This window comes from Colletotrichum orchidophilum (assembly GCF_001831195.1).
Source record: "Colletotrichum orchidophilum strain IMI 309357 chromosome Unknown Scaffold_36.1, whole genome shotgun sequence".
NCBI classification, from domain to species: Eukaryota; Fungi; Ascomycota; class Sordariomycetes; order Glomerellales; family Glomerellaceae; genus Colletotrichum; species Colletotrichum orchidophilum.
The window spans coordinates 135,089-162,498 of NW_019172992.1; the positions used below are offsets into that span (position 1 = coordinate 135,089).

The 27,410-nt window shown below is 53.7% G+C and overlaps 8 protein-coding genes across 8 annotated transcripts; 5 read left to right on the plus strand and 3 right to left on the minus strand.

Annotated features, from left to right (window-relative positions):
- Positions 1 to 870: 870 nt before the first annotated feature.
- On the minus strand, positions 871 to 5,543 carry CORC01_05229 (multidrug resistance protein CDR1; the record flags this gene model as incomplete). Its single annotated transcript, XM_022616873.1, has 10 exons — positions 871 to 963; positions 1,037 to 1,476; positions 1,539 to 2,513; positions 2,592 to 3,404; positions 3,515 to 4,044; positions 4,102 to 4,658; positions 4,715 to 4,962; positions 5,025 to 5,187; positions 5,241 to 5,285; positions 5,337 to 5,543. 10 exons carry the CDS (start codon positions 5,541 to 5,543, stop codon positions 871 to 873), a joined length of 4,071 nt encoding a protein of 1,356 aa, XP_022476578.1.
- A 487-nt stretch (positions 5,544 to 6,030) lies between these two features.
- CORC01_05230 (C6 zinc finger domain-containing protein) lies at positions 6,031 to 8,267 on the plus strand (the record flags this gene model as incomplete). Its single annotated transcript, XM_022616874.1, has 4 exons — positions 6,031 to 7,052; positions 7,123 to 7,430; positions 7,488 to 7,675; positions 7,737 to 8,267. The coding sequence occupies 4 exons, from the start codon at positions 6,031 to 6,033 to the stop codon at positions 8,265 to 8,267; spliced, it is 2,049 nt and encodes a 682-aa protein (XP_022476579.1).
- Positions 8,268 to 10,003: 1,736 nt separating this feature from the next.
- CORC01_05231 (uncharacterized protein) lies at positions 10,004 to 10,536 on the plus strand (the record flags this gene model as incomplete). Its single annotated transcript, XM_022616875.1, has 2 exons — positions 10,004 to 10,006; positions 10,087 to 10,536. 2 exons carry the CDS (start codon positions 10,004 to 10,006, stop codon positions 10,534 to 10,536), a joined length of 453 nt encoding a protein of 150 aa, XP_022476580.1.
- A 565-nt stretch (positions 10,537 to 11,101) lies between these two features.
- Positions 11,102 to 13,001, plus strand: CORC01_05232 (uncharacterized protein; the record flags this gene model as incomplete). The annotated part of the gene is made up of 4 exons (XM_022616876.1): positions 11,102 to 11,339; positions 11,400 to 12,096; positions 12,158 to 12,417; positions 12,493 to 13,001. 4 exons carry the CDS (start codon positions 11,102 to 11,104, stop codon positions 12,999 to 13,001), a joined length of 1,704 nt encoding a protein of 567 aa, XP_022476581.1.
- Positions 13,002 to 13,546: 545 nt separating this feature from the next.
- CORC01_05233 (nicotinate-nucleotide diphosphorylase) lies at positions 13,547 to 14,523 on the plus strand (the record flags this gene model as incomplete). The annotated part of the gene is made up of 2 exons (XM_022616877.1): positions 13,547 to 14,384; positions 14,447 to 14,523. The coding sequence occupies 2 exons, from the start codon at positions 13,547 to 13,549 to the stop codon at positions 14,521 to 14,523; spliced, it is 915 nt and encodes a 304-aa protein (XP_022476582.1).
- A 127-nt stretch (positions 14,524 to 14,650) lies between these two features.
- On the minus strand, positions 14,651 to 16,856 carry CORC01_05234 (AMP-binding enzyme; the record flags this gene model as incomplete). The annotated part of the gene is made up of 2 exons (XM_022616878.1): positions 14,651 to 16,459; positions 16,695 to 16,856. 2 exons carry the CDS (start codon positions 16,854 to 16,856, stop codon positions 14,651 to 14,653), a joined length of 1,971 nt encoding a protein of 656 aa, XP_022476583.1.
- Positions 16,857 to 18,031: 1,175 nt separating this feature from the next.
- On the minus strand, positions 18,032 to 20,464 carry CORC01_05235 (glycosyltransferase sugar-binding region containing DXD domain-containing protein; the record flags this gene model as incomplete). Its single annotated transcript, XM_022616879.1, has 6 exons — positions 18,032 to 18,102; positions 18,156 to 19,133; positions 19,344 to 19,473; positions 19,747 to 19,804; positions 20,011 to 20,180; positions 20,447 to 20,464. 6 exons carry the CDS (start codon positions 20,462 to 20,464, stop codon positions 18,032 to 18,034), a joined length of 1,425 nt encoding a protein of 474 aa, XP_022476584.1.
- A 4,061-nt stretch (positions 20,465 to 24,525) lies between these two features.
- On the plus strand, positions 24,526 to 26,940 carry CORC01_05236 (copper amine oxidase; the record flags this gene model as incomplete). Its single annotated transcript, XM_022616880.1, has 3 exons — positions 24,526 to 24,860; positions 24,921 to 26,543; positions 26,664 to 26,940. 3 exons carry the CDS (start codon positions 24,526 to 24,528, stop codon positions 26,938 to 26,940), a joined length of 2,235 nt encoding a protein of 744 aa, XP_022476585.1.
- Positions 26,941 to 27,410: the final 470 nt, after the last annotated feature.

Sequence of the window (27,410 nt, forward strand, 5' to 3'; positions counted from 1 at the left end):
ACCCGCGGGCCTCCAGTGTTGGACTCCATTGGCTGGTTCGTAAATTACATTGCTACTATGGCGTTCAAGACAACTATCCGTAATCTGGCTGCGTCCGTCTTTAACTGCAATGCTTTCATCCAACAGGCTCCCGAAGGCGACACCCTATCTAAACTGTGAAAATGTATCCCGGTTCTTTGACCCTCAAGAATTTGCGGTTGTAGAGAGAGGACAATTATGTGATCAAAGATGGGATGGATTGTGAAATCTTTCAAACAATACACGTATCATTGATCGACGTTTCTGATAGCTTGAAGAGGTAGAAGTTGTCCTCAAAACGTCGCCAGTTGTGTAAGAGCACTAACGTTGACAGCTGCATGTGACTTGCAAGGTATCAATCCTCTAAGAGATTGAAGTTTCAGCTCTCAACTTTGCTTCGTGATCGTATGGTGTAATAGTCAAGATATGGTTATGAAGGAGGAGGTATATCCCTGTTCGATGCATAACCTCTGCTGAAATCCTGTTAGTCAGTAGCGCCTCTTCGTAGAACTTATATTGTCGATTAGGTAAACAATTTTATGGAATCTAGACTAAAGTTCTACGTAATCATTCAAATTCGGCTTCCAACCTCGACTGCGAAGCTGATCATTACTAGAACACAAAAGTCTATCCCGCGAGGTCGACCCAACGCACAAGCCTAGTCTATCCAAACCACTAGACTTTGGATGCGGAAATATGGTGGTAAAAGCTAAATTCTTTGCAGCCCTCCGATTGTTACGTGAGCTCACAGTCTGCTGGAGAAAGGTAAATGCAGCCACCTGTCTCTAAATGGCCAACTTCTTAAGCTGGGCACATCCGCACGATTGTCCATTCTTTTGGTGCAGGTTACCCTCAGTTAGCCGTTTTCGTAGTCTTGGTCCTCAACTTCATCATCAAAAAGACAAGAGCGTAGGATGAAACGCAGAAAAGTGCTGTGATGCCAACCTGCGATAGTCAAAAAAATCAGCATTTTGATCCACCTGAGAGTCTCCATGTCACAGAGAACACATTGACTTACTCCTCTCCACCCATAGCTAGAGTCATTGATGTTCATCGTTCTCATGTAGTCCGCACCAGTGCTGTATGGGCAGTACGCACACACGGTGCTGTTTCCGGGGTCGACGACGTAGCCTGGCTCGGACGAGAGAAAGTCGGCAAGGTACTCCCCACAGGTGCTGTTGCCCGGGAGCGGAATGTAAGTCAGTTCGTTCGACTTGCAGTGAACCTCGACATCCCAGACCACAGGCTCTAGCATGCCTTGGATGAGGTAGGTGAAAGGGTCGAGCCAGTAGAGCCAGTATCTCCAGAATGCCGTGATTTGGGAGTAGGGAACGACGACACCGCAGAAATTGATGAGAGCGGCGCCAATGATGATAGGGTTGGCCAGCGCAGCGAAGTAAGCATTAGGACTGTATGCGGCAATAGCCTGCCCCAGCGAAGTGTACAAGAATTCGTAAACTGAATCAGCAAATCATCAGCAAGATACTCATAACAATTTATGAGGCTCGGTGGAAGCTTACGAATCATCTCAAGGTAAACTTGTCCGGAAATCCTCGCTTCTGTAGGGAAGCCAACCGTAAAGTACCACGTCGCAAACGCAAGAGTTCCGCAGACAATCAACACCGGTATCTCCGACAGCAGTTGAGCTGCCACAAAAGCAAACCAATGATACGTCTTGGACTTCTTCTCACGAGTCTCAAACACGTCGCGGTTTTGGATGAATAGCGGCTGCAGTTGATTGATGCACCCAGGAGCAACAAACACGAAATTGAAGACAGCCATGAGCCGGAGTTGGAGGTCAAAAGTGCCGTCACCCAACATCCAGTAAGAGAAACCTCCAAAAAGACCGTTGGTGATGTGCAGTCCAATCTTGTTCCAGACATAATCCGGGTTGCGCCACAGAGCGACGAGTTGTCGGCACGTGACGAGATAGACCTGGTAAGATACGGGTGTTGCGAATCCAGCAAGTTGATCCTCATTGACTTCGTCGGCCGTGGTGGAAGGCGGTGCGTCTTTACCTTCGTCCCGGTTGGAGTTGAGGGCATCGAGTTCTGTAATGGCCGCTTGTCTCTCCGGGGAGTCCAGCCAAGTCTGCGGCCAGTCGATTTCCGTTCCGAAGCGTCCTTGGACCACATCAACAATGTGCTCCGCAGGGTTCGCATGCGGTGGGCAAGCAGTGCCGTTGCGGGCAAAGTAGTCAATCACCGTGGCTGAGTTCTTGCCAGTCGGTCCAAAGTAGGTTGTACGGCCCCCGCGGGCCAAAAGCAGGAGGACGTCAAAGGCATCAAAGAGAGTGGCAGAAGGCTGGTGAATGGTGCAAATGATGGTCTGTCCAGATGCTGCGAGCCTGCGCATAAAGCGACAGATTTCGTAGGCGGACTGCCCGTCCAGGCCGGAAGTCGGTTCGTCGAGGAACAGCAGCGAAGGCTTCGCGACAAGTTCAGTTGCGAGTGTAAGACGCTTCCGCTGTTCGATGGAGAGGCCTGAGCCAGGGGCTATGCAAGACATTGATGATCAGCGTTTGGTTCCACAAAAGACGATAAAGTCAAGTTCCAATGGGAGGATAGACTCACTTCCAACTATGGCGTGCTGTAAAGGCGTCAGCTCAAGCAGCTCCATGATGCCTCGGACGTAGTCTTGCTTCTCCTCATCCGGAATCTTGTGGCTCTGTCGCAGTCTCGCAGAAAACAAAAGGCTCTCCCAGACCGTAGAAGTAGGTTCGTGAACGTCGTTTTGCTCACAGTAGCCCGTCGTGCGCTGGAAGCTGATACCTTGCGGCTTGCCGTTGACCATGATGCTGCCTTCGATCCTTCCGCTGTCTTTCCTCTGCGCCAGGACGTCCATCAAAGTCGTCTTGCCCGCACCGGAGCTTCCCATGAGTGCGACCAGCTGGCCTGGCTTGACGTATCCAGAGACTCCGCGAAGAAGTTGCAAGTCCTTTCCTTCGTGACGAACAAAATAGCTAATGTCCTTGAAGGTAAAGACTGTCTTGCTCAAGGACATGTAGGACACGTCATGGGCAGCAGCTGATTCATCCGCCTTTTCCGTGTCTTCCTTTGTGGCTGCCTCCTTCTGTCGGCTCCGGCGGTCGAACAAGACTTTTGAGCCGGAATCGGAGTGCAAATTGATCTCGAATCCAACCGCAGTCATGAACGCTAGGAAGATCCAGAATCCGATAAGAATCCCTGCATTGCGCCAGATGTGTGCTTTGTAGACTGCGTACTGAGAGTTCATGTAGGTTTCGCCGTCGATGAGTGTCGACCCTGATACAGATCCCCTGACTGTGCAGCTGCGATACTGGCTGCTGTCGTAGGTGGATCCGAAGGGAATAAGTTGAGGCTCAACGCAATTCAGAGTGAGATCCCCCATTTCCTCGGCCATAATGGCTTCAAACGTGTAAGTTGCGGGGTTCAGATATGAAATCCAACGGAACCAGACAGGCATGCTCGGCACGGGAATGAGATATCCTGCAACGTATCAGAAAGCGCGTTCTCACACCACTGGAATAGTCCCAACTTGCCTGCATAGACCATGTACACCATTGTCATCCACCCAGTGATTTGTGAAGCCAGGCCGAAATGCTTACACCAAGCCCCGATCATGCGGAACAGGGAGGCAAAGCACAACGTACACAGAACAAGCATGAACCAGTTTGTGAAGAAGTGGCCAGCTTCGCGTTGTAAATCAACCATGAAGTAGTAGACCAATTGGAACAGAGAATACATGACGATGACAAGCGGGATATCAGTTGCCGTGCACGCAAGGGCGTAAGCTGCCGGTCGATTGAACGCAAGCCGTTTGTGTCTTGAGATGATCCGTCGTCCCATAAATGATGCTGTGGTCTCAGACATCTTGTTCATGGCGAAAAGTTGGATTGGGAAGAAGAGGGCGCCTGGTCGAGTGAAAATGGAGGTGCTATCGGAAGGGAGGTCGTAGAATAGACTGCCGGTGACTAACGCCATGATGAGTGCCGAAGCAATCTGCAGTGCGGTCGACCATCGATCTCCCCAAATGATCTGACACTGTCTTCAAAGTAGATCAGAACCTGGGCTCAAGGTGTAGAGGGGGACAGACAGTAAGTACCTCCTGATACAAGTCGTAATCTGGCTCATGAAGGAAACCTGGTAGGGGCTGCTTTGGCGGGATAGAAACGGTAAAGATCGATTCTTCTCTGCGTCGCGAACTCGCAGGAGACTCTCCACTTCATCGGACAGAGACTTTTCTGACACTGCATTCATCTGTTGTGTCATGCGGTCAAAGAGTGGGCTGGACTTGTACGCATCTTCAAAGTCTGCTGGGCTCGTTGGAATCTTGTCTTCATACCCAGGGCGTATCTGACGCTCTGTGGGGACCGAAACCGACGTGAGAAAATCAGAAATGTTGGCTCCCGGCGTGCATTCAAACCCCATGTTCTCGAAGTACTGCTTAGCCTCGGACGTGGGACCGTAATAGATCTCTCTCCCTTCGGCTAGCACGAGCACCTTGTCAAAGAGATCGTAGATGCCGTTGCCAGCCTGATAAAGAGTGGCAACAATAGACTTGCGCTCCTCGTCGGCCATCGTGCGCAAGACGCGCACAAAGTCCAAAGCGTTGCTGGCGTCTAAACCTCGAGTCGAGTTGTCCCAGCATTGCACGGGGGCCTGGGTATGACTTTAGCGAATATCCATCAGAGACACTCATCCTGGCGTATTCAAACCTGCGTAGCCATGACTTCAGCGATGGAGACTCGCTTCCTCTCGCCACCTGATACACCGCGAGTGACTTCATCCCCGACCATGGTGTTCTTCGTGTGACCAATTGCTAAGGAATTCAGAATCGCATCGGTCTTCTGAGACAAGTATTCTTTGGCAGTGACGGTTGAATCTGGCCGTGAACCCGGTAGCTTGTTAGACGTCGCAAAGTCAATCGTTTGCTTCACTTCCAACGTCGGGAAGTGAAGGTCATCTGGTGGATTTCCTACGTCAGACTTTGACAACTCATCTATCAGAGTGGTATACTTTGCTTACCTTCGGTGTTCATGACCACTTGATTCCGAAATTGTTGCGCTCCTTTGTGGCCAAGGTTGCCATATCGTACGTCGCCGCTCACATGATGGAACTCGTTTCGTTGGTTTGATATGACTTTCAGGAGAGACGTGCAGCCCGATCCTGGTCGCCCGAGAACCAGTAGCTGGGGGAAAGGATTAGTGGAAAGCGGTATTGCCGTAATGCCAGTTGACTCACCATCTCCCCTGGCTGTACTTGACCGGTTACATCATGAAGGATATGCTACTCAGGTTAGAATGTTTTTCAAACATATACATAGACTCTATCCCATACTCTTGGAGAAGTCTTGCTTTTGGCGAAGGGAAACAAGTCGGCCAGAACAGACAAACAAGTGGAACCAAAGTCTTCTCCCAGTCCGTGAACTCTGATGCTCACATCCCGGAATGCAACAGTCAACCCTTGCTGATGCTGACCAGATTCTTGAGAGCTTTCGTCAACCTGGACGGTTCGATCGCTGTCGTAGATTGGTGTTGGAGTCATCGCTACAGCCTACTAAGACGAAATCTGGTCTGGATAGAGAAGACAGTCGATGTGTTGAACAGGGCTGTAATGCACATTTAAGATTGAGTTATAGCCTACTCTGTTCTATTAAACTTCCTGACAAGAATACCCATTCCTAAGCAGCCTCCACAAATAGGGGATTTCCAGACATTGGTTCCGGATGCTGTAATCACTGTCATTGAGTCTGTCAAACCCAGTGGATCCTCTTAGTATTGTCGGTTTCGGGTTTACGGTGTTTCGGATTTACGGAATTACAGGGGTAACAACATCTCATCCGCTTTTGCCAAACCCATCCTCTCTGACCCATTCATCTTCCGCAACGCGCCAACACAGATATCATTAAAGTCTTCTTTCGGACTTGGGGAATAACGATCACTTCCGTGTCTGACCCTTCATACCTCTCTTTTCCGTCAAGCCCTGCGTTCCGATTGGGACGCCTGGGGCCGCGTATCTCGGAGTTAGCGGGATGCAGCCTGCCAGCAAATTCGGAGGGAAGATTCCCAAGGCGTGTGAACCATGCCGTAGACGCAAGATTAAGTGCTCCGGTCACAAACCCTGTCGACAATGTGAGAACAAGCCATCCGATTGCGTTTATCGACTCAAACCGCGCGTGCGACTGTCATCAAAGCGGGCCGCAGCGACGGCAACGGATGCCGAGCCTGGCCACGGTGTATCCACCCCGGGTTCTGAGCGCAATCGCCGGGACGAGGTCGCCTCTCAGCGGTCAGTCGAAGAACACCAACAGCATGTTGCACAAACCGAAGTCTATCACAGCGTCGCTGCAGCGCACCACGCGCCAAAGTCCACCGATAGCTCACAGCTGTTCTATGGGCCTTCCTCAAACTCGGCTTTTCTGCAGCAGATTCATCGAGGCCTGCTTTCCGGTCAGTATGGCCAGAACCATGCCAGAGATGTCCAGGAGGGAGGGCCGGGGCTGGACATGTTCATGCAGAGGAACATATTCTTTGGCATGCCGCTGAAGATCAACGTTGAACCAGCTCAGCCCGCAAGCTGTCCCGTGTCTTTGTTACAAGCAGAAGAGTTCGTTCTGCACTTCAAAACAACTCACTTGTCATCGTTACCCTTCTTCACCCCTTCCGAGCTTGACGACATGGTTCCAACCTTGTTCAACTATACCCCCGACACAAATGTTCAGCCTCAAAGAAAGACTGTGTTTCTTGCTGCGCTCGCGTTGGGGGCATTGAGCACCTCGCAGACCGACGCTGCAGAATCGCTATTTATCCACGCTAAAAAGGAAGCGGCGATATACGAGGATTCTGTTACTCTACCGATGATACAATTTTCGATTCTCATGGCTCATTATCAGCTGAACATGGGTCGTCCCAACTCTGCTTACTTGCACAGTGGCATCGCAACGCGGAAGGCTTTATCAATGGGCCTTCACGCCGGGACCACAAGTGCGATTTCACGAAAGGAAGAAGTTCAGGGAAGATTGGTGACGCTATGGTCTCTTTACTTCCTCGAAATGTGAGTTGCGTTTTGATCAGTCATGGATCCCTTTCCATGTGTACCGTAGACTGACAATTGGTATGCGTAGTTGGCTCAGCCTGGTAGTCGGAAGACGCAGTTCGATGCAAAAGTCGGATTTTGAGTCTTGCCCCTATCCAGATGGACAACAAACGTTGATGGCACTTTGCCAGTTCGCCAACATTCTTGAGGAGGCGATGGAATCGATATATAACAGAAGAACTGACTCCCTTCGTCAGTTGTATGGAAAAGCCGAGAAGCTTTATGGTCACGTCCGTCAGTATGGCGAGAAGTGGGGGTTGGGGACTGCCGCCTCTGTAGAACGGGGCGATGTTGGGAATACTGGGAATGCCGAGACGAGCCTTCTTCTACACAACGGTACGGTTAACCACACACCCGTTTCATTGTATGAATTACATGCTGACTTTCACCAAGTATACTTCCATGCCATTCTGCTGATTTTCCGGCCATTTTTGATTGCCGAAGCTGCTCTACAGTCTGGGGAAGGATCTGGCGGGATAGGCGATATCTGGCTGCGACAAGCTTGCAGACACGCAACAGATGCTGCACAAGATGCACTGGCTTTCACCAGCAACATGCTTCGAGGTCCCGAAAAATGCAACGTATGTCTCTGACGGGTGATCTTCAGGAGAGAACGAACTAACCTTTACTCATCAACCTTAGACCCGGCGATACCACGCATTCTTTATCGAGTCTTCGTGTGCTGTGCTTTTATATGACAGCTTGCGCCATCCAGCAAAGCATCCACATAACTTGGAGTTCATCCAGATGGCCATCTCCTGTCTACGATCTCTGGTTGGGGACGACCCAGTGACAAACGCCATACGTTCCATCAAGCGAATCGTGTGGGCGGTTGAGCAATCCATTAATGCAGCCAAATCCTCGGCCGCATTCTTGGACGTTGCTTCTGCCGACTCGTCGCCGTCGTGGCCCGACGATCGCTTCCCAACCAACATACAGTTTCCATCGCTGGAAGAGAACAGAGGTGCCACCTCGGATGATTTGATCTTCTTCAGCAACAGGGCCTACCGACCACAGCCGGAACCTATCACGGATTACAACATGCCGATGTCCGGGACTGGCTCAGTGGGAAACCCCTTCCCTGATTTAAACTTTGACGTACTCACGACAGATCTGTTCAACTTCTTTCCAGTCGACATGAACTCGGGGCCCCCTGGACATGGTGGAACGTAGCCGAATCCAGTTCAATAAAAGATTGAATAAGTCACAGACAAATGTCTCGAACGCCATATGAATTGTCAATTGTGTGGTTGATTTGCAAGAGCGTTTCTTGATAAATCCGGCAGCTAAACTCAGCCGCACCAGATGAGGCCAAGAATGACTTTGACGGCGGCTGAGTAATTCGGCACGAGCTATATCTCGCGGGGTGGCGGATGCTTGCCGCAAACATTGCATTCGTCAACGGTCTCGCGAGCCCAACTACCCACATACAAGTACTATGCAGCTACACTGTTGATATTTCAGAGGTCGTACAATCATGCTCAGCTAATGGTTTACGACCGCCGTTCATCTTGTTTGAGAATGTCACGCATTTCGGTCTGCCAGCCACTGCAAGTTCCAATTGGGAGGCAGTGATGCATTGGTGAAGAAGCGTCAAGATAAGCTGGAGGAGTAATTGAACAGCACCGCTATGGCCTGCCATCAGTGGATAATTGATCTGGCTCTGTGGAGGCAGGTCGAACCCCACTGAGAATTGTGCGTAAGCTGACACGGAATAGCTACCTCAACGAGATTTCTTCCGATGACAACGCATAATCCGGCATCCCATCAAGCTTTCCGAGCGGACGCCAATTGGTGCGGACAGCTTTCAGACAGACGCGGTTCCGTTTTTCAGCATCACTAAGCAGTCTACGAGAAACGGTGGATCACTTGGAGTTCCGAATACCAGTCACGTCGGTGATCGGCTTCATAGGTCTGGTCAACACCGATATCCAATCTTGGGTTTGAACATTGTCAAGTAAGTGTCTTTCGGTCTCTAGAGGTATCGATCACATACAAACTATGGGCATTTCATGTTACAGAGACGTTCTGTTGCAAATTGGTATACATGGCGGTGATAGCGGTGACAAAAGGCTTTAAACCATTGGTTGACGCAGTCCCTGACATGAAGCTGATGCAGTTGGCCAAGGAGGCTTTGAGAGACGCAAGCATCCTCCTTTACATTCAAGAGGATCATTCACCATGATCAGAGGTATATTCAGTACACCAAGATATTTTTTGTGGGCAGGCAGGTTCTTCCTCTGGAAAGCGATAACATCTATCGGAGTGCAATGAGCAGCATGGTGTCCGGATCGACGACACGAACAACATTCAGGTATGGAAAATTCAGTATTTTGATACTGCTGGGCAAAGAGGAGCATATATTGTAGATTAGGAAGTGGTATTTATTTCGTGGTTTGAATAAGGTTGAGGACGGTTCTGGTACTTGGCTGTATAATACTTAGAGAAGAGTGACACCTAAGCGCAACCTCCCGGATAAAGTTCAGGGTCACTTGTTCTCATCGAATTAAACTCTTCGTCGCCGATCTTTCTAGCTTTCTAGCCAGAACTCGCAATGCTCTTTTGCTCGCCGGAGCTATTCATCAAATTTACCGAGTGACTCAGATGTCCAAAAGATTGCTCAGCCACAGACCGACGAAGTATGGTGCACCCATTATACTTTTGCCGGATCAGTTGTAAATCGTACCAAGGGTTCACAGCAATCAGGTTCATAAGAAAGTCGCTCTTTCAGCCTCAACCTTATGGGCTGAAAACCTTCCTACTAACCGACACCACCAAGGTATTGTCTGTGGCAATATATTCGACCCTTAAAAAGCTATTAGACCCTTCCCATTCTGTATCTTCAATTTTCTTCGCGAAACCCTTCACCCTTTTTCCAGAATATCAAAAAAAAAAAAAACTCAGACACCATGGTTCGTTGCCACCTCCACTATCCGTACCAAGGATCGTCTTGCACGTTGCTATGCTAATTCCAAAACCCCCCCTTCACCAGAAACTATCAAACATAATCGCTGCCATCATCGGCCTCGCCGCCGCCGCCGGAGTCGACGCACAATACCATCGATCCCGCAAGTGGACAAACTGCCACAGCGCCATCGGCGGAACCGGCACCGAAGGCCTCAAAAAAGTCCACGCGCTGTTCAACGAGCTATGGGGGCCAGCTCGCCTCAGAATCCAGCATCAGGCGTCGTACGCCGTCCTCTGTGACGGATACGTCTTTGGCATCGCAAACGACGGCGAAGTCGGCTACTTTGAGACGCCTGGTGAGCGAACCCTAGCGGCCCTGGAAGACACTGGCACGGCGAGCGAGTGTCGGTGGTACACGAGGGCGCACGACTATTCGCACTATTACTTCTTTGGTCGGGAGGGCGAGTACATGCTGGACAATAGAGCCTACATTCGGCGCTGCAAGAAGCAGTATAGACCTTGGGAGCACCAGTAGGCGGGGGGTGTTGGGCTTGGTTCGGCCGTGGACGTGGATTCTGCGTAACGGAAAGTAGGATGCCAGTCGAAACTTTCCAGGCTCATCTTTGGGGGAAGCAATGCTTTATGGGAAGTAGATTAACCCATGGCCTGCAGTAAATAACACGTAATTGATCTTCATCGCACGTTTGGAGCACTCGTCTTCAAACTCGACTTGATAATCCGATGTTGAGCCTGAAGAAGGCATCTATGATGACATTGAGAAGCACCCTTGGCTTTGTCCTCGGCTATCTTTTGGTCTTGTTCGTTTACCCTAAGAGCCGTCCCATGTCATATCTTACCGAGCGCAACCTTCGAGATGCGTGGCTTGCCCGTTAGTCTTGCAGATGATCGGCAGACTAACCTCATCCGCAACATCGGGACTCAACGTCCAAGACAATCTGCAAACGGTGATTAGATCTGAGACTCTTCTCCGCACGAAGCAAGCATAAGACTTTTGATCGTATATTTGAATGTTGCATGTCCACTTCTTCTTGGACTCTTTGCCCCTTCCTCGTCCTGGAGTCGAAGCGCATGGAGATAAGATGTCGACTTCTTGGAAACCGCAATACCGCCAAACTCCACCCTGCCAACAGCGCAGAGATGAGTATCTGGGGATGTCTTCCGACATCTTCGGTCTGGTGGCCGGATTCTCTGTGGCATTGTTTCTAGCAGCCATGTTCATTTTCCCGACGTACTACGTGGAGAAGCGCGAGCAACGCCATTGTGAGGGCAAGCGTCAGGCATCACGACCGCGTGCTGGCGAAAGGGACGCTCTTGGGGGTAGGCAACGGCTCAAAACAAAAAACCACTATTGCATGTACTGACTCTGTGAATTTGCAGAAGCATGCCGATGGGGCTCAGAATCTCACAGAGTGCTCTGTCATGCATGCTCGACAGGACCACCACGCCCATGGGAAAGACAATCAACGAATGTCTGCGGCGGTGGCTGTAGAGAGACGGGTTGCGGATGCAAAGCCACCCGGAGCAGTGATTCTGGGATACATTCTCCGGCATATGCTTTGGACGATGCAGGTGGTCAGCGAGACCGCTGCTCTTCGGACGCTATATCCTTTGACATCACCATTGGTGGTCTGGGGAACGCATCCACGAGAATCACCCATTCTCAGGGCTATCCAAAGACAAAGTCAGAAATGGAAGCAGCTGAAACCTTGATAAACGGCTTCGCTACCTTGTTGAACCAGAGCCTGAAGTCAAACACACCCCGAGTAGGCGAGGTCTCCCCATCCACTCCTTCATTTCCATCTCCGAAACGGAAGCACGAACGTCCGACGCTTGTCCAGCCACGTTGTGATTGCGGCTCTTCGTCAAAATCTCCAAAGCATGGGAGATCGACTTCCGAGCCCGTCGAGTTTGATCCTGCAGCAGAAGAGCCACCACGAAAGCCAGGTCTCCACCACGGGACCTCGAATGCACCATCCAAGACCCTCTCTTGCCCGTTCTACCAGCGAGACCCCGATGGGCGCTTCCGAAATGAGTCCTGCGCAGAATCTGGTTTCTTGGACATGAAAGAAGTCAAGTAAGCACATTACCGTCCTCCTTGAATTCAAAGACGAGCAATCTCATATCGCATACAACAGGCAACACATCTACCGACACCATGCCTTGCCTGTTTATTGTTCTCGGTGCGCCACGGTGTTCCGCGCCGAGGGAGACCTTCATGATCACTTGCTGGAACCGACAAGATGCGACCTAACTTCATCTCTGCCGCCGGCGGGATATACCAGAAAGCAAGAACACGACATCCGAAAGCAGAGGCAAGGGAACGAAGAGCAGCAGTGGCATGCCGTCTACGGCGTCCTGTTCCCTAACGATCCTGGCCACATGGTGCCTTCTCCGTGTAAGTACTTCTTCCGAAACAAACACCTTGCCTACTAATAGAAATTGCACCAAAAACTCATCTCTTTTTTTTCAGATTTCGACCATGTCCCGTCGCAAGTTGACAGACAGGAAGAAAAAGAACCGGCCAACAACGTGCAGCAGCAGCAGCAGCACTTCCGCCTACAGCTTCCGCGCGTACTCGAAAGACGCTTCGTCGAAAATCCCACCAATTCGGAATCGGAAACGCCGATAGCGGATCCGACGACGCGGAACCGGCGGGGGCAGGACGACGTCACCGTCGACGTCGTGCGAGGTGCCCAGACGGAGCTGTACCGGAACTTCCGCCCCATCCGCCAACAGTCGATTGACGACTTCGCGCCGCTGTCACCCGGGCTCGATGATGATGCTGTCCAAGTCCAGACAGACGACTCGAAAGACCGGCAACACTCCCATGATAGTTCTGACCTTGGGGTATTGACCGAGTCTTCGAGGTCTGGGTCAATACAGTCCAACGGGTTTGTCTGCGGATCTGACGAGTTTTCTTTCAGTGAAGCAGAGGATAGGGGAACGTTTTTCCAAATTTCTGGTGCGGATCGGAGTTGAGTGGACTGTTGGACGGAAGGGCGGGAATGACGGAGGCTGCTTTTTCCTTGGGTTATATTAGCTTGAATAGAAAGAATGAAATTGCATTGCCTTCAGTGTTGGTATTCCTTGGTTCCTTGTAGATTTCCTGGCACAATCCGTGAAAAAAAGAAAGCTTAGTAAAGCTCACCAGCCGTGTAAGTCCTGGGAAGGAGGAAGAAGGGCCTCAATGACCAGTCGGCACCAGCTGCTTTCTTACCCCGCCCAGGTGCCGGCGCTAACCCCACCATCGGCAGAAGACGGCACCGACAGAAGCCGGCAACGGCAACAACGTCAACGACTCCGACCCGTGGCGATTAACGTTTGCAGGCATTCAGTCATACAAATTCCCTCCTTGTTTCCATCAGCGACATCTTCCTTTCAGCTTCGTTCGAACCCCATACCCCTAACGACTCCATCTCTTCACCTTTACCTACACGACATCACCACCGTCTAAGCGATCGACCGAACCGAACTAAACCTCCCCTCCCCCCCCCCCCTTCCCCCCGGCAAACCACATCCCAACAATGGAAGACGTCCCCCTCGAGCACGGCTCTCCGGAGCACCTCCTCCCCCCAAGCTGGAAGACAATGGTAACAGCCTGGCTCGCCGAAGACACGCCCTCCTTCGACTACGGCGGCTTCGTCGTCGGCGCCGCCCCGCGCACGGCAACCCTCTGGGGCAAATCCGGCGGCATCGTCGCGGGCCGCCCCTTTGTCGACGAGGTTTTTGCGCAGTGCGGCTGCGCGGTGGAGTGGCACGTCAAAGAGGGCTCGCACGTCGAGCTCCGCGGCCACGGAAACAACAACCCCAAGGGCAAGATGCGCGTCGCCACCGTCACGGGCCCTACGCGCGGCATCCTCCTCGGCGAGCGGGTGGCGCTCAATACCCTGGCGCGGTGCTCCGGCGTCGCGAGCATGACGCGCGGGATGCTGGTGAACCTGCGCGCGGCGGGGTACGCGGGCGTGCTGGCGGGCACGCGCAAGACGACGCCCGGGTTTCGGCTGGTGGAGAAGTACGGCATGCTCGTCGGTGGCGCCGACGCGCACAGGCATGATTTGAGCTCGATGATTATGCTCAAGGATAACCACGTCTGGAGCAAGGGGAGCATCACGAATGCGGTCAGGGCGGCCAAGAGCGTGGGCGGGTTCAGCTTAAAGATCGAGGTTGAGGTGCAGAGCGAGGAGGAGGCGGACGAGGCGATTGCGGCGGGAGCGGACGTTGTTATGCTGGATAATTTTACCGGCGAGGGGGTGAAGATTGCGGCCAAGAGTTTGAAGGAGAAGTGGGCGGGCAAGAAGCAGTTCTTGGTCGAGGTCTCGGGGGGCTTGACGTTGGAGAACGTCGAGAACTACGTGTGTAATGGTGAGTCGTTTCCTGGTCTGTCTCATGGTGTCGTTCGTATGGGTATACTGACTTGTTTACAGATGTCGACATTGTTTCAACGAGTGCCATTCACCAAGGCGTACCGCATGTGGATTTCTCACTCAAGGTTGAGCACTAGCTTTGATCAGTTCGACTTTCGATTAAATCAAAAACAACATGATACCTGAAATTCACACGCGCGCTGGTTATGCGCAATGTGATGACTTATTCTACTGTAGATTTTCGTATGAGCCCATGCCGAGTCTTTACTTGCCCTCGAGCAAGTCCTTGGCCATGTCCCTCAGCTTGAACTTTTGAATCTTGCCACTCGGCGTCTTGGGATAATCGTCCACCCAGAAAACATGCTTGGGCACAAGGTGACTCGACAAGTGCTCCCTCACCCAAGCCCTCGCCTCATCCCTCGTAATCACCTTCTTCCCTCCCTCTCCTCCGACATCCCCACCCTCGCCGTCGCCGTCGCCCCTCCACCCCTTCTTCAACACCACAAACGCAGCAACGTTCTCTCCCAACTTCTCATCCGGCACGCCCACCACAGACACCTCCTTGACCCCCTCCATCTGGAAAAGACAATTCTCCACCTCGAGAGGGTGAATATTCTCCCCGCCCCTGATAATCAAATCCTTGATCCGCCCCGTGATCTCAACATACCCCTCCTCGTCCATTCGCGCCTCGTCGCCGCTGTACATCCACACCCGCCCGTCCCCTTCCTCCCGCCTCACCTCCGCCGTCTGCTCCTCGTCGCCCCAGTACCCCTTCATCACCAAATACCCCGCCGCCGCAAGCTCCCCCCTCTCCCCGCGCTTCACCACCCTCCCGCGATCCGCCGGGTCCACAATCTTGACCGCCGTATGCGGCATCGCCCGCCCCACGCTCCCCGTCCGCTTGTCAAACCCGTCCGCGGGCGCCGTCATGCAGCTCACGGGACTCGTCTCCGTCATCCCGTAACAAATCACCAGATCCCGCAGCCCAAGCACCTCGTACAACCGCCTCATCAGACTCTCCGGCACCGAGCTCCCCGCCGCGATCCCCTTGCGCAAGCCCCCCGGCATCTCCCCCTTCGTCACCACCCCTCCGCCCGCCAACGCCTCCAACACGGCAACAAACATCGTCGACACCCCGTACAACCCCGTCGCATCATACTCGGCAACCATCCGCAACGTCGCGGCGGGATCGAAAGCCGGGCTCGGAAACAAGATCCCCGCCCCCGTCGTCGCCGTCGCCATGTACCCCAGCACGCACCCAAAACAGTGAAACAGCGGCGGCGGCACCACGATCCGGTCCCCCGGCACCAGGCCCATCCTCTCGGCAATCAGGTGCCCATTATTCAGGATCGACGTGTGCGTCAGCATCGCCGCTTTCGGCTGGGACGTCGTCCCGGACGTGAACTGGATATTAATCGTGTCCGACGCCTCCAGCGGCGCGTCCGGGACCACCGGCCGCCGCCCCGCGGACCCCGATGCCAGCAGGACCTCCTCGTACGGCGTCAGCGCCCTGAACCCGCCCGGGAATCCCACCACGGGATGCGAAGCCGCATTATCCAACACGATGACCCTTTTCAAGCTCGGCACGGCCTCGCTCTCCACCACGCCCTGCGCCTTATCCAAATCCGGCACCAGCGTCCTCAAAAGCTCCAGGTTACTCCGCCCCCGGCACGGCTTGTACGGCAGATCCGTCACTTTCCCAATCACGAGCACCTCGACACCGAGATGCCGTAGCGCGGCGCCGACCTGCTTGGCGTTGAAGCCCGGGTTCAGCGGAACCAGCACGGCGCCGAGCTTGAAGGCCGCGTAGGTCAGCGCGGCAAATTCGGCGCCGTTGCCGAGGGATACGGCGAGGCGATCGCCTTTGCGGACGCCTTGAGCGCGGAGGCCGTGGGCGAGGGTGTTTGAGAGGGTGTCGAGAGCGGCGTAGGTTAGGGTCGTTGTCTCGGCGGTGGTGGGGGACGAGGAGGATGTGGTGATTGTTGGGCTGCGGGCTATGACGGCGGGGAGGTCGCCGTATTGAGAGACGATGTGGGAAAAGTGCTGGGGGATTGTTTGGGTGAGGAGGGGGGGCTGGTGTTCGTGTTAGACTTGTATTCACAAAACATTGCTTTCTCTAGTTGGCGAGCGAGGTCGGGTTGACGGAAGTGCCGTCACGAAGCTTCAGTGCTTCATACCGAAATTATTGCAACTCCCTCGATGACCTGCTCGCTCACTCACTACTCACTCGAGCTGAGCGGAGCAGAACGGAGCAGAGCAGAAGTCCGTCCTCACCAACTCCTCAACAAGCAAAGAGACCGCAACTCACCTCCTCAGGACCAAGACTGAAACTCAACCCTTCATAACCCGATGATAATCTCCTCCGCTGCCCAAGAACGGCGTGCAATCCCAATCCCGTACCTCTCCTCCGCGCCGCAGTCCGCGTCACGGCGCCTGCCGCCAATCGAGTAAACCCAACAGTCGAAAGCATCGTTCTGTCCTTTAGAAAGCTTTACCCGCGCTCGACCTCGGCTTCACAGCCCACAGAGGTTAAATCCAATGAACACAGAAAAAAACGGATCTCGAGAAAAGCGAAGAAATAGCAAAACGTGGTATCCGAAAGAGGCCTGTTTACGACGGTATCATGGCTGTCACTCTCTTTCACTCTCTCTCTTTCCAAAGAACGAAACCTCCTTCGTATGCGTCTGGGTGTCGTTTCTTCGGAGAGCAGGGCGCGGGGGGGAAAAGGTTGGCTTTCGGCCCTCCTCTTCGTCCGTCCGTCCATCCAGTCCTCTCTCTCCCTTGACCACCCGCGTCTGGCCGCTTCCTCCGTCATACCTTGCCAACCCGAATTGGGGCCCGGGGGTACGTGCCTTGGCAGAGGGGGGGGGGGCAGCTCCCCGCCCTCTAGCTAATGCGGAGAACCCGCTGCGGGGTCGTACCCGCTGCGGCAGGGAACATCTTCCTATAAAAAGAGCCGCGGGCTGTGACGGTGACGCGCGATGCCAGCCTCCGCGGGATTCCAGGCCACGACATACCCCTTTCGTTTCTAAAACTCTAACCAAGAGTCGGAGCAGTCGGCAGAAAGGACGGAGACCTGGACGGGTTTGAAGCCAGCGTGCATGCATTTGGTCATCTATGGACGTATGCGTGCGTACACACTCAAAACCCAGAAGCACTTTGGTGTGCACACCACGGTTATTATCGTGCATAGCTCGGCATTTCAAATTTGTTCCATTTGCTCACAGACTACCTTGGGTATATGCACCACGATGCTAATGAGTACCGCAGCTGTTGTTAAGCTTCTGTAGACTTTTGCCACGCCGGGCGCTTGCCTAAGAGTACCGATTTCTGCCCTTGCTGCCCTTCTCCTAACCCATTCCTTGAGATCTCCTCTCTGCTATCCCTCCACTTGTATGTCAGACCGATGAACAATGTGATTAGACTCTATGCCAAAACAAAGCTCTACGCTTTTCCCGTTTTCCTGGGGTATGCAGTACGTTGGTCGCTCCTCTTGCCGATGCCACCAAAAATAAAGAAAAGTCAACAAAAAGACGAAACGCGACTTCTGAAACATGCCCAACCCATGACCGTGGGTGAGGACGCCGCTGGAGATGCAAATGGTAAAAAGAGACATGTGGCGGAAGAAAAGTTTTGGCGTCACTTTCATACGTAGTGGGTTGGAGTGTCCTCCTTTTGCTCGCCAATGTGGCGGAGCTCTTCGGGTTTCCAGGTACCTGCATTCATGTGTTAGCTTCAGTGTGGAGAATCGGGATGCGCATAAACTCACCCTCAAAGTCGTGCTTCACATAGGCCATGGGATCATCATAATCCTTGGCGCCCATCTGTTGCACGCCGGGGCTGAAGCTCGTGATGGGGAGCACCACGACATCGCCCACCTTCTTGGATGTCTCCATGCCTGTGAAGTTTTGCCAGTCAATGGCTCCCTTGGAGTCCTTCATGTTGAAGTATCGGGGGTCGTTGAAGTAATTGAAAATGATGTCTGTCCAAATGGCTGGGCCGGTGAACTCGACAACGTTCTTGTCGAGAATGTTATTCAACAGGCCGGCCTTCTTGCGCTTCAGAGCTTCCTCGGTGATGTGAACGACGATCTCGCGCAGGACAGGGTGGCCGGGCTTGGATTGGATTGTCCACTGGCAAAATTGGATTCGACGGCTGTACCACTCCTTCCAGTCAGGGCGATCGGGGTCAGCCTCAATGCCAACGACGAGACCAACGCTCTCGCGTGGGATGCGCTCAGGAATCCATTCGAGGGCTGAACGGATGGCATAGGTATCAATGTCGGTGTAGATGCCGCCACGTGCGAGCAAGATCAGGTATCGGAAGAAGTCGGCCTTCAGGACGGGTAGAGGAAGAGCATCGTAAGCCTTGAGGACCTCGGGGACGGACGCGTAGAGTAGGCGCAACAAGTTGACTGCGACCTTGTCGGTGATGACCTCGTGGACGAAGCCAGGGTGCTGTTCCGACCAGCTAGCTTCCTGGTCGCGGAAGTTGAATTGTTGCTCGGCGGGTGTCCACTTCCACGTCTGCCAGATGTAGGCCGGGAAGCGCGTTTCGGGATCGTAGGGGTATTGGTATGCAAGCTTGTCGTACAGGGACATCTTGGACATGTCCATCATGGGCTTTTGCGTCGCGACCTTGGGAGCAGAGGGCTTGATCTCGCTGCCGGGGGACGCAGAGGCGTATGAAGACTTTTTAGGGTCTGTCGTGTCATGGTTGGAGGCGGCGACTGGTGCCTTTGTAGAAGCTGTTGTGTCGTGGGAGGAGGAAATTAGATAGAAGATGATTAGGAGGAAGGCGGCAACCGCGACGGCTCTCCGAGGAGTGAGCATAGTGGTGTGCGCGCGCGCGCGCCTCTGTGTGTGTGTATGTGTGAAAGAGAGTTGCGGCTTGAAATGATTTCAATTGGTGATTATGAAGTCATCGGAAGGCAAAGTTTCGCTTCGCCAAGTCGTACAATTGGATTGTAAGGGTGCGAAGGAATGGTCGTCGTAGGTAGAGTCGGATGCGACGTGGTCCCTGAAAATATTGGAGGCGCCGGATTTGGGGTGGGTTGTAGAAAGTCGTGGGGAGGAGCTTAGAATTTCCTACTATGACGGAACGATTTCTGCGAAAGTCGGAAAGATCATGTCAGTTTAGGACTGATTAGGAGAATTGGAAAATAAGCAGCAGGTTGAGGCTCCGTGCTGAGGGTAAGTGAAAGCAAGCTGGTAGGGCTGGCAGGTAAATGAAGTCGCAAAAGTCTGGGCCGAAGGGAAAAGGGGAGGGAGCCTGTCAAGGTTTTGTTGGTGAAGGGATGAGCTGGGTAGCGGATAGAGTGGCGTGGGGCCCGAGGACGTAATGGCAGACGAGGAACATACCTCGCGGATGGGGCCGTCGTTGGTCGGGGAGGAGTTGGATAGAGTTCCGGCGATCGATCTGAGAGAGGGTTGTGGCTTACCAAGGGATTGCGAATTGAAGCTCTCTCAGGTATCCGTAGATAAGCAGGCCTAAGTTGTTGTTGTGGTTGAGGTGTCGGTTGGGACTTGGAGAAGGAGAGGGACTGGAAATATTTGGGTGTAGAAGAGCAAGGGGGCCTTTTCCTCTTGTTCTCTTTCTCTGATTTAATCTTCTCTCTCCTTTACGGGGGGTCTCGATTGGGCGATTGCACCGCTGTTTGTCCCTGGCCCTGGCAAGATGAATGTGCCTCAGGGGCGATGGCGAGCCGCGAGGGCGGGTGAGATGGAGAAAAAGATGCGAATGCGGCTGTGGCTGCGGCGATAGGCCACGCCTTGGATGACGCCAGGATGTTGGCCTAAGTGTCCGCCCCGGTAAGATGGGACTCGGTACTTAGAGAGCGGCAGGCTGTGCAGTATACTCCGTACTAATGGTGCAATTAGTCTGACTCTGAAAGAATGGACCGGCGGTTATCCATATGTTGCTTGTGATTGTGATTGTATGCAGCCACGCAGCGAAAGGCAGCGATCCTCGAGAGAAGCTCTGCGATGGGGCGGAAAGGGGAATGCAAACTTGGCACGAGCTGTGTGCGGGAGTACCGTCCCTTGGCTTGGTCTTCAATACCTCACATGGCACGTGCATGGATGCTGCAAGGGAGAATGGGAGTTTTTGGACGAGTCGCAATCCGAAAAAGGTCGCTGTGGTCCCCCCTTCCCCCTGCTTTCCCTGCCTTCCCTGTGTCTTTTCCAGGTTCCCTCCTTGAACACTGGTGACTGAGCAGGCAAACTGAATCTGAAAAACTTGGCCCGTTTACGGATACGTACCTCACTCTGTACGAATTTGTGTGTTGTACTCGGTATGGGTCTCGCATGCACTACTGCGCAATGTGCTTCCGGCCGGCTGGTGCGGATGCCACCCAGTCTTCGCCAGGCGACGGAACACCATCAAGCACATTCTGCCACCGGGGATGCACCTTGGCAGATATTCGACGTCGGTGCTGGCGCTGACTGAGGCGCTTCCGTTGATATCGGGTTGAACGCACCGTGCAGGAGATATGCCACTGGATCATAATCAGCCATGCGGTTTGACAAGACAGGAAAAATCCAGCAAGGGTCTTCTGCGCGCATGTGTCCGGAAAGTACCCAGCGACAGATGAGTCTAGACTCTGGACGATGTGCACGTTCTCAAGTACCCGTGGCCGACACACAACTTGGAACGAGACAATGCGACAGAGGGACGCGCATGCGCATGCGCAGAAATCCGAAAGATATTGGCGGGACGGCGGCGTGGGACGAGGAATGAGCAGTGTGTGTGGGATCTGTCCCCGGCAAGAGCTGCCGGGTGGAACAACGGAAGGACGGAAGAGTAAGACTCGAGAGGAGTCCAGTCGAGTCCTCATCATACCGTGAAGCGTACTAGGTAGGTGTACGAATCCTCTATCGTCTGCGTCAAACTCACGTCTAGTCCGGGCCGGGCTTGTCAGCTCGGGTCTAAGTCAGATAAGCCGAGAAGATCGGACAGTTTTTGACCTCCAGGTAAACCCCGTGCCACCCAAAACCCCAAAAATAAAAAATAAAGTCAATCCATCTGCCCGCCAAAAAGTCGACGCGGAATCTGTTGGCCTCTGCGGAGTTCGTCTCTGTCGCCCACGCAATGCAATGCCACGTCTTGAAAAGGGAGAGAGTCTGCATGACTTAGTCCGTCCGAGGAATGTACAGAGTACCCAGATACCGTTGGCATTTTACACGTGTTGTCGCCTAAGCAGGACGTAGTACGTACTGCTGCTTCGATAGGCATGTATCTCGATTTCGCTTCGAGACACGTATAGACAAGGGACGCAGCAAGCTTTTGGTGATTGGCAATTGTGGATTTCTGTCCATCATCATCGGCGTATCCATATTACCAACATGGAGAAGCGGGCAGCGTGCACGGCGAGTTACAAAACTAAGAAGGCCCATCAACGGAGCATCCGGTCTTCGCAGAAGATGAAAATCAAAAGTTGGCACTGGGCCACTGGCAGGCCGCAGAGCGAGCATCATGGAGATCCCCGGGCCATCACGACATCAGATAAATTGGTGCGTTTCAGAAGGGTGTACCCACAGCACCCTGGATAGATCCCTTCCCAAAATAGGTGGGCATCCATCTGCAGGTCAGTCTCCGTCTCTGATTGGACGACCGCAAAGCAGGAACGGCAGGGAGTGTCTTTCTCTCCTTCCCAACTCTCTACGAATACCAAGGCTTGCTAAGTACCTGGGGTGCTAGGCACACACATACAATAGTACCTAGATCGACTACCTACCTTATCAGTAGATACTTCAGGAAGGTGCATCTATTAGCGTTACCTATCGGATTCTCTCACTCTCGAGTCTCGCTTCTCGCTGTCGTCGGCCACCGTGTCGCCCCTCCTCTCACGAACCAAGGCACCAAGGCACCAAGAGTACAGAGGACCGCAATCAGGAGCCACTTCCTCGTCCAGGGCAGGGTCCTTCCGTCCTCCGCTTTTCCCAGCTGCCGTCCACGTCCGTCCCGACCATGCCACTGAGCCGCAAAACGATACATTTTACGGTGTACCCAAGATATCTAGGCCTTGGCGGGTCTAGATGTCTCGCTTCGCCATCTGTCCGTTGACAGGACTTGGTCAATCAAGGTGCAGCCATATCACACCAGGCGCAAATGCCAGCAGTATCCGTACAGTGGAAGCCAACCGCAAGGACAGCATCAGCCCTACTCACCCACGTTTGGGGCTGAGCTTCCCTCCACCTCGGCTGATGCCCCAAAGTTTGGACAACCTTCAGAACGCCCCCAAGAAGCACGCAAAAGCCCCCGACAGTCTAATCCTGTGCTGGCTACGCTAGTCTCCCTCATGGCGCGTCTCCAGAATCGCAACGGATGCTCCATGCTTCAGCCTCGACTTCCTGCGGATGGCCATGACCCGATCTCCAGGGCTTCTCCAGAGCACGCACGGCTTGGTCTCGGCTGTATCTCTGTCGTCGCCTGCAACTTCTGACGCTCTCCACCGTGACCGACAAAGCACCAATCCGAGTCAATCGAAGCGAGCAAAACCTGTTGTACCGTCACATCCCGCTCAGCCATCAAACTGTTTGGTTCCTTATTCTTTGACAAGCACCCCAGTACCTTACCCCCCATAGCCGCGGCATTTACAACAGCCCCTGGTGTTCCCGGCCGTGCGGTTACCTTTGTGGATCGAGTCATACCAAGGCGAACGACGGTTGATCAGAATCAGAGGTCGCCCAGGTTAGGGGGTGGAACAGGGGCGGCTGGCCAGCTGCAATCCCAACGTCGTTTGCCACACTCCGGACGATGATGCACGGTTCCGTCGTCTATAGTCCTTTCGTCAGTGGTCAGCAGCCCATCAACACGGTCAATGCCTCGGTCGCCTCCATTGAACGGTAGAGCCATTCACAAAGCTACAGACTTGTGAGGCGGCAGCCTGTTGTCCTCCATGCCGACCTTGTCTCTCCAGATATCCCAACCCATCTAGCTTCTTGTCAAGGCAGGGCTGTATCCTTCCTTGGCTACTAACTCCTGTCTGGCTACTTACTCTATAGGATAACTGGGCCTGTCTCTGATCGTCATTTTGTCGTTGAGCCGTTATGCGATTTCTGAGGTCTCGAGTACCGAAGTGGCACCAATACGACTCCTCTCACTTGATCAAGCAGCCATGTCCAGATTGTAACAAAGTCACCAATATTCGTACCGCGCCGCGTTAGCCTCCCCGCGGAGACAACAGCTAGGTTGTGACACCTATCCATTTCCACCTCGTAGGCCTCACTGTGTGAGGCCAGTTGGTCCTGCTACTTTCGTAGAAGCCAGCTGGGATTATCAGCCTCCTTATTGACCGTCCGAGATCCAAATATCGGCTGCTGCAGGAAGCAGCTTAATCTTAATCTTACGCAGCACCACTCTCCCGGGGAATGCACACCTATTGCCTCTGGGCACGGTTCAGACCGGTCACTTTAAGTCTCATATATCGTATTCGTCCACAAGGTCCATGACACGGGACAACGTTCGCGTATTTTGGTAAACCATACGGATAAGATTACACAGTAATCATGGGTTCGGGTCAAGCTTTCATCCAGTAAGCGTATTGTGTCTTTCTACCCAGTCAGCTCATCCTCCCGCTCAGAGGCAAAGAGGAGGACGCCGACGGTGGCCTGCGCCGCATGGACCTGCCGCATATGGCATTGGACCCCCCCGGAAAAGAAGACGAGATCTCCAAATCGTTGGAGAAAACCACGGATGATGAGCAATCGATTGGATAATCGGGTGCTTGTGGACTTGGTACCCCGCCATCCCACCACTCAGTTAGTTCAACAAAACGGCCTCTACCCCGCCATCGTAACATTGCGCCTTTCACTGGATAATAATAAGGCGCTGACCATGTGTAGTAAACCGTCACCGTCACCGGGGGTATCTGCATTCCATCCCGAGTTTGTGACCAACTCAGCGACCGAGCTGCGCGCCTATGCTCATATGTCGAGCCATTTATCAATGGACCTTCTGCACTGTTGGATGAATGGTTCCTATTATCGGACTGCTGCAAGATCCCCGCACGACATCTGAAGGTAGCTACCCGTTGAAAGTCTAGATAAGCCCGATATCAACCAAGGCATTTTCTTATAAGGTTCTCTACTCACTCCATATCGCTACCTCGAGTGGCAGACAATTTTCTTCTATTCAGAATGGCTCCTCATCCTTTGACGGCGTTGTCTGGAGAAGAGTTCAGGGCAGCAAGAGACATTGTCGCCAAGCTCTTCGACTCAGACGTTTCGCTTTTCTTCAGATGTATCTTTCTGCAAGAACCCAAGAAGGATGAACTCGTGCCGTATCTTCAGGCAGAGCATGCGGGCAAACTCATGGATGAAATACCGCGGCCTCCACGTCGAGCAAAGGTTCAGTACGATGTCATCAGAGGCGGCAAGACGCCCGAGTATACCCAGTCCGTGATAGACCTGAAGACTGGCCGGGAAATCGATAGAACCGCGGCAGCACCACAATCACAGACCAGCTATACCCCGTAAGTCTTGTCTCCTATCGAACTTATTTCAGCGGGAACCACCCCGTTGATGCTTTCCAGCGATGAGTTTGCAATATTCCAAGACGCCTGCGTGGCATCTCAAATGTTCAAAGATGCTATGGCAGAGTTCTCCCTCCCGAAGAACTTCACCGTCACCATAGACCCATGGCCCTACGGTGGCCCGGACGCCGACGAAGGGGACATCGCGCGCCTGATGCAGGGCCTCGTCTTCGCGCGTGACGCCTCTAAGAACAATGTCGATTCGAATCATTATGGGTACCCAATCCCCATCATCCCCGTCATGGACGTGGCCACCAGGAAGATCCTCCGCATCGACAGACTCGCCACTGGCGGCGCGGGCGACGGCCTCGCTCCACACCCGCGCGCCTCGGAGCCCAAGTCTCTATTTGTCAAGAACGTCTCCTCCGAGTACATCCCCGAACTCCTCGAGGTCCCGCAGCGCGAGGATCTGAAGCCCATCAACATCACCCAGCCCGAAGGTGCGTCGTTTGAAATCCACCCGGACAACCTCGTCGAGTGGCAAAAGTGGCGGTTCCGTCTCGGCTTCACCCCCCGCGAGGGCGCCGTGCTATACGACCTTTGTTACGATAATCGTCCGGTGCTGTATCGTCTGAGCTACAGCGAGCTGACCGTCCCCTACGGCGACCCTCGTCCGCCCTTCCACCGCAAGCAAGCCTTTGATCTCGGCGACGGAGGCTTTGGGCGCGTGGCGAACAACTTCGAGCTCGGCTGTGACTGTCTTGGCGCAATACACTACTTTGACGCCCTGCTGGCTGACACGGAGGGGAACCCGACCCTGGCCAAGGCGGTGGTGTGTCTCCACGAGCAGGATAACGGCATCGGGTGGAAGCACACCAACTTCCGGACGAACCGGGCCGTAGTCACGAGGCTGCGGGAGCTGGTTGTACAGTGCGTCGTCACGCTGGCCAACTACGAGTACGTATTCGCGTACAAGCTCGACACGGCGGGCGGGATCACGCTAGAGACGCGGGCGACGGGCATCATGAGCGTCGTGGCCGTGGACGAGGGCAAGACGGAATCGGCGTACGGCGCCGTCGTGGCCCCGGGCGTGCTGGCGCAGAACCACCAGCACATTTTCGCCGTGCGCATCGATCCAGCGGTGGACTCGTACGCCGAGGGAGACACGCGCGTTGTGGTGGAGGAGAGCGTGCCCGTGCCGCTGAACCCGGAGACGAACCCGTACGGGAACTACTACGAGATTCGGAAGCGGGCCGTGGATCGGGCGAGCTGGATCGATGCGGAGCCGAGGCTGAACAGGGTGATCAAGTTTGAGAATAGGACCAAGAAGAATGCCATGTCGGGACGGAATGTGGGGTTTAAGCTCACGCCGTCTGCTTCGCAGCTGCTGCTGGCGGACGAGACGAGCCAGGTGTCCAAGAGGGCCAAGTACGCGCGGCATCATGTTTGGATCACAGGCCACCGTGACGACGAGCTTTGGGCCGCCGGGGAGTATACGAACCAGAGTCGGGAGGAAGTTGGTGGGGTGTGGGATATGGTGCAACGAGGGGACTGGTTCGATGACGAGCGTGAGGCGAATGGGGATGGTGAGAGCGGTGTCGTCCACGGCAGGAAGAGCAGTCCCGTCGTCTGGAGCGTGTTTGGGTTGACGCATAATCCCCGCGTGGAGGATTGGCCTGTGATGTGAGTTCTCTGCCGCATCTGCCCCATCCTTCTTCCTCTTCCTCTCGCATTGCTTCACTAGTTCCTTCTACCATGATGATCCCACATGACACTGTCGACTGATACGTGTGTTTAATACAGGCCCGTCGAAATCCATCACCTCACTATTCGTCCCGCAGACTTCTTCACCTCGAATCCGGCGCTTGATATGCCCACCAGCAAGAACAAGACTAGTGTCATTGTTCCGTGTTGCGGAGGACAAGAGACAAACGGGCAGAACGGCGGGAGTGGAGTGAACGGGGTTAGCAAGGAAGGACACAGGCAGACGGTGCAGGATGCGGCTCTTACGCATCTTCAGGGGCCTGGGCCGGATGTTCCGGCCGAGGAGGCGGGCGCGCATACGGAGAGGAGGGAGTGAGAAGGTGGGTTGATATTGGTCGAAGGGTCCGCAAAGGCGGGTTGGCGTGATTTGATGCTGAAGTCATGTAGCTGGAGCTACTATGTGAATCTGAACTCTGTCTTTTCAAATCGAGACTTAAGAATGTGAGGGCTTTGCGATTGGGTGCTTCTCAATGGGGGGAGAGAGACTGTGGCTTTGTGGTCATGGGGTGAAGTATGGGCGCTCACATCAAGTAGGTTATGCGGAGAGTTATCACGGGACTCTGCTCATCGCATAGAGCCAAGAGAACTTTTGGAATTCCATACAGATCTCGCATCTCTGGCATAACTTGGATCAAGGCCGTCTCGATCTTCGCTAGGGGTCATTCTTGAATGATTTACAACTTCTCTCAACGTTAAGCGTGCCAAAACACGCCCTTCAACATCTCGACTATAGCCACCACACCGCCCCCTCAAACAGTCCAACATCTCATCAAAGTACCAATAAGG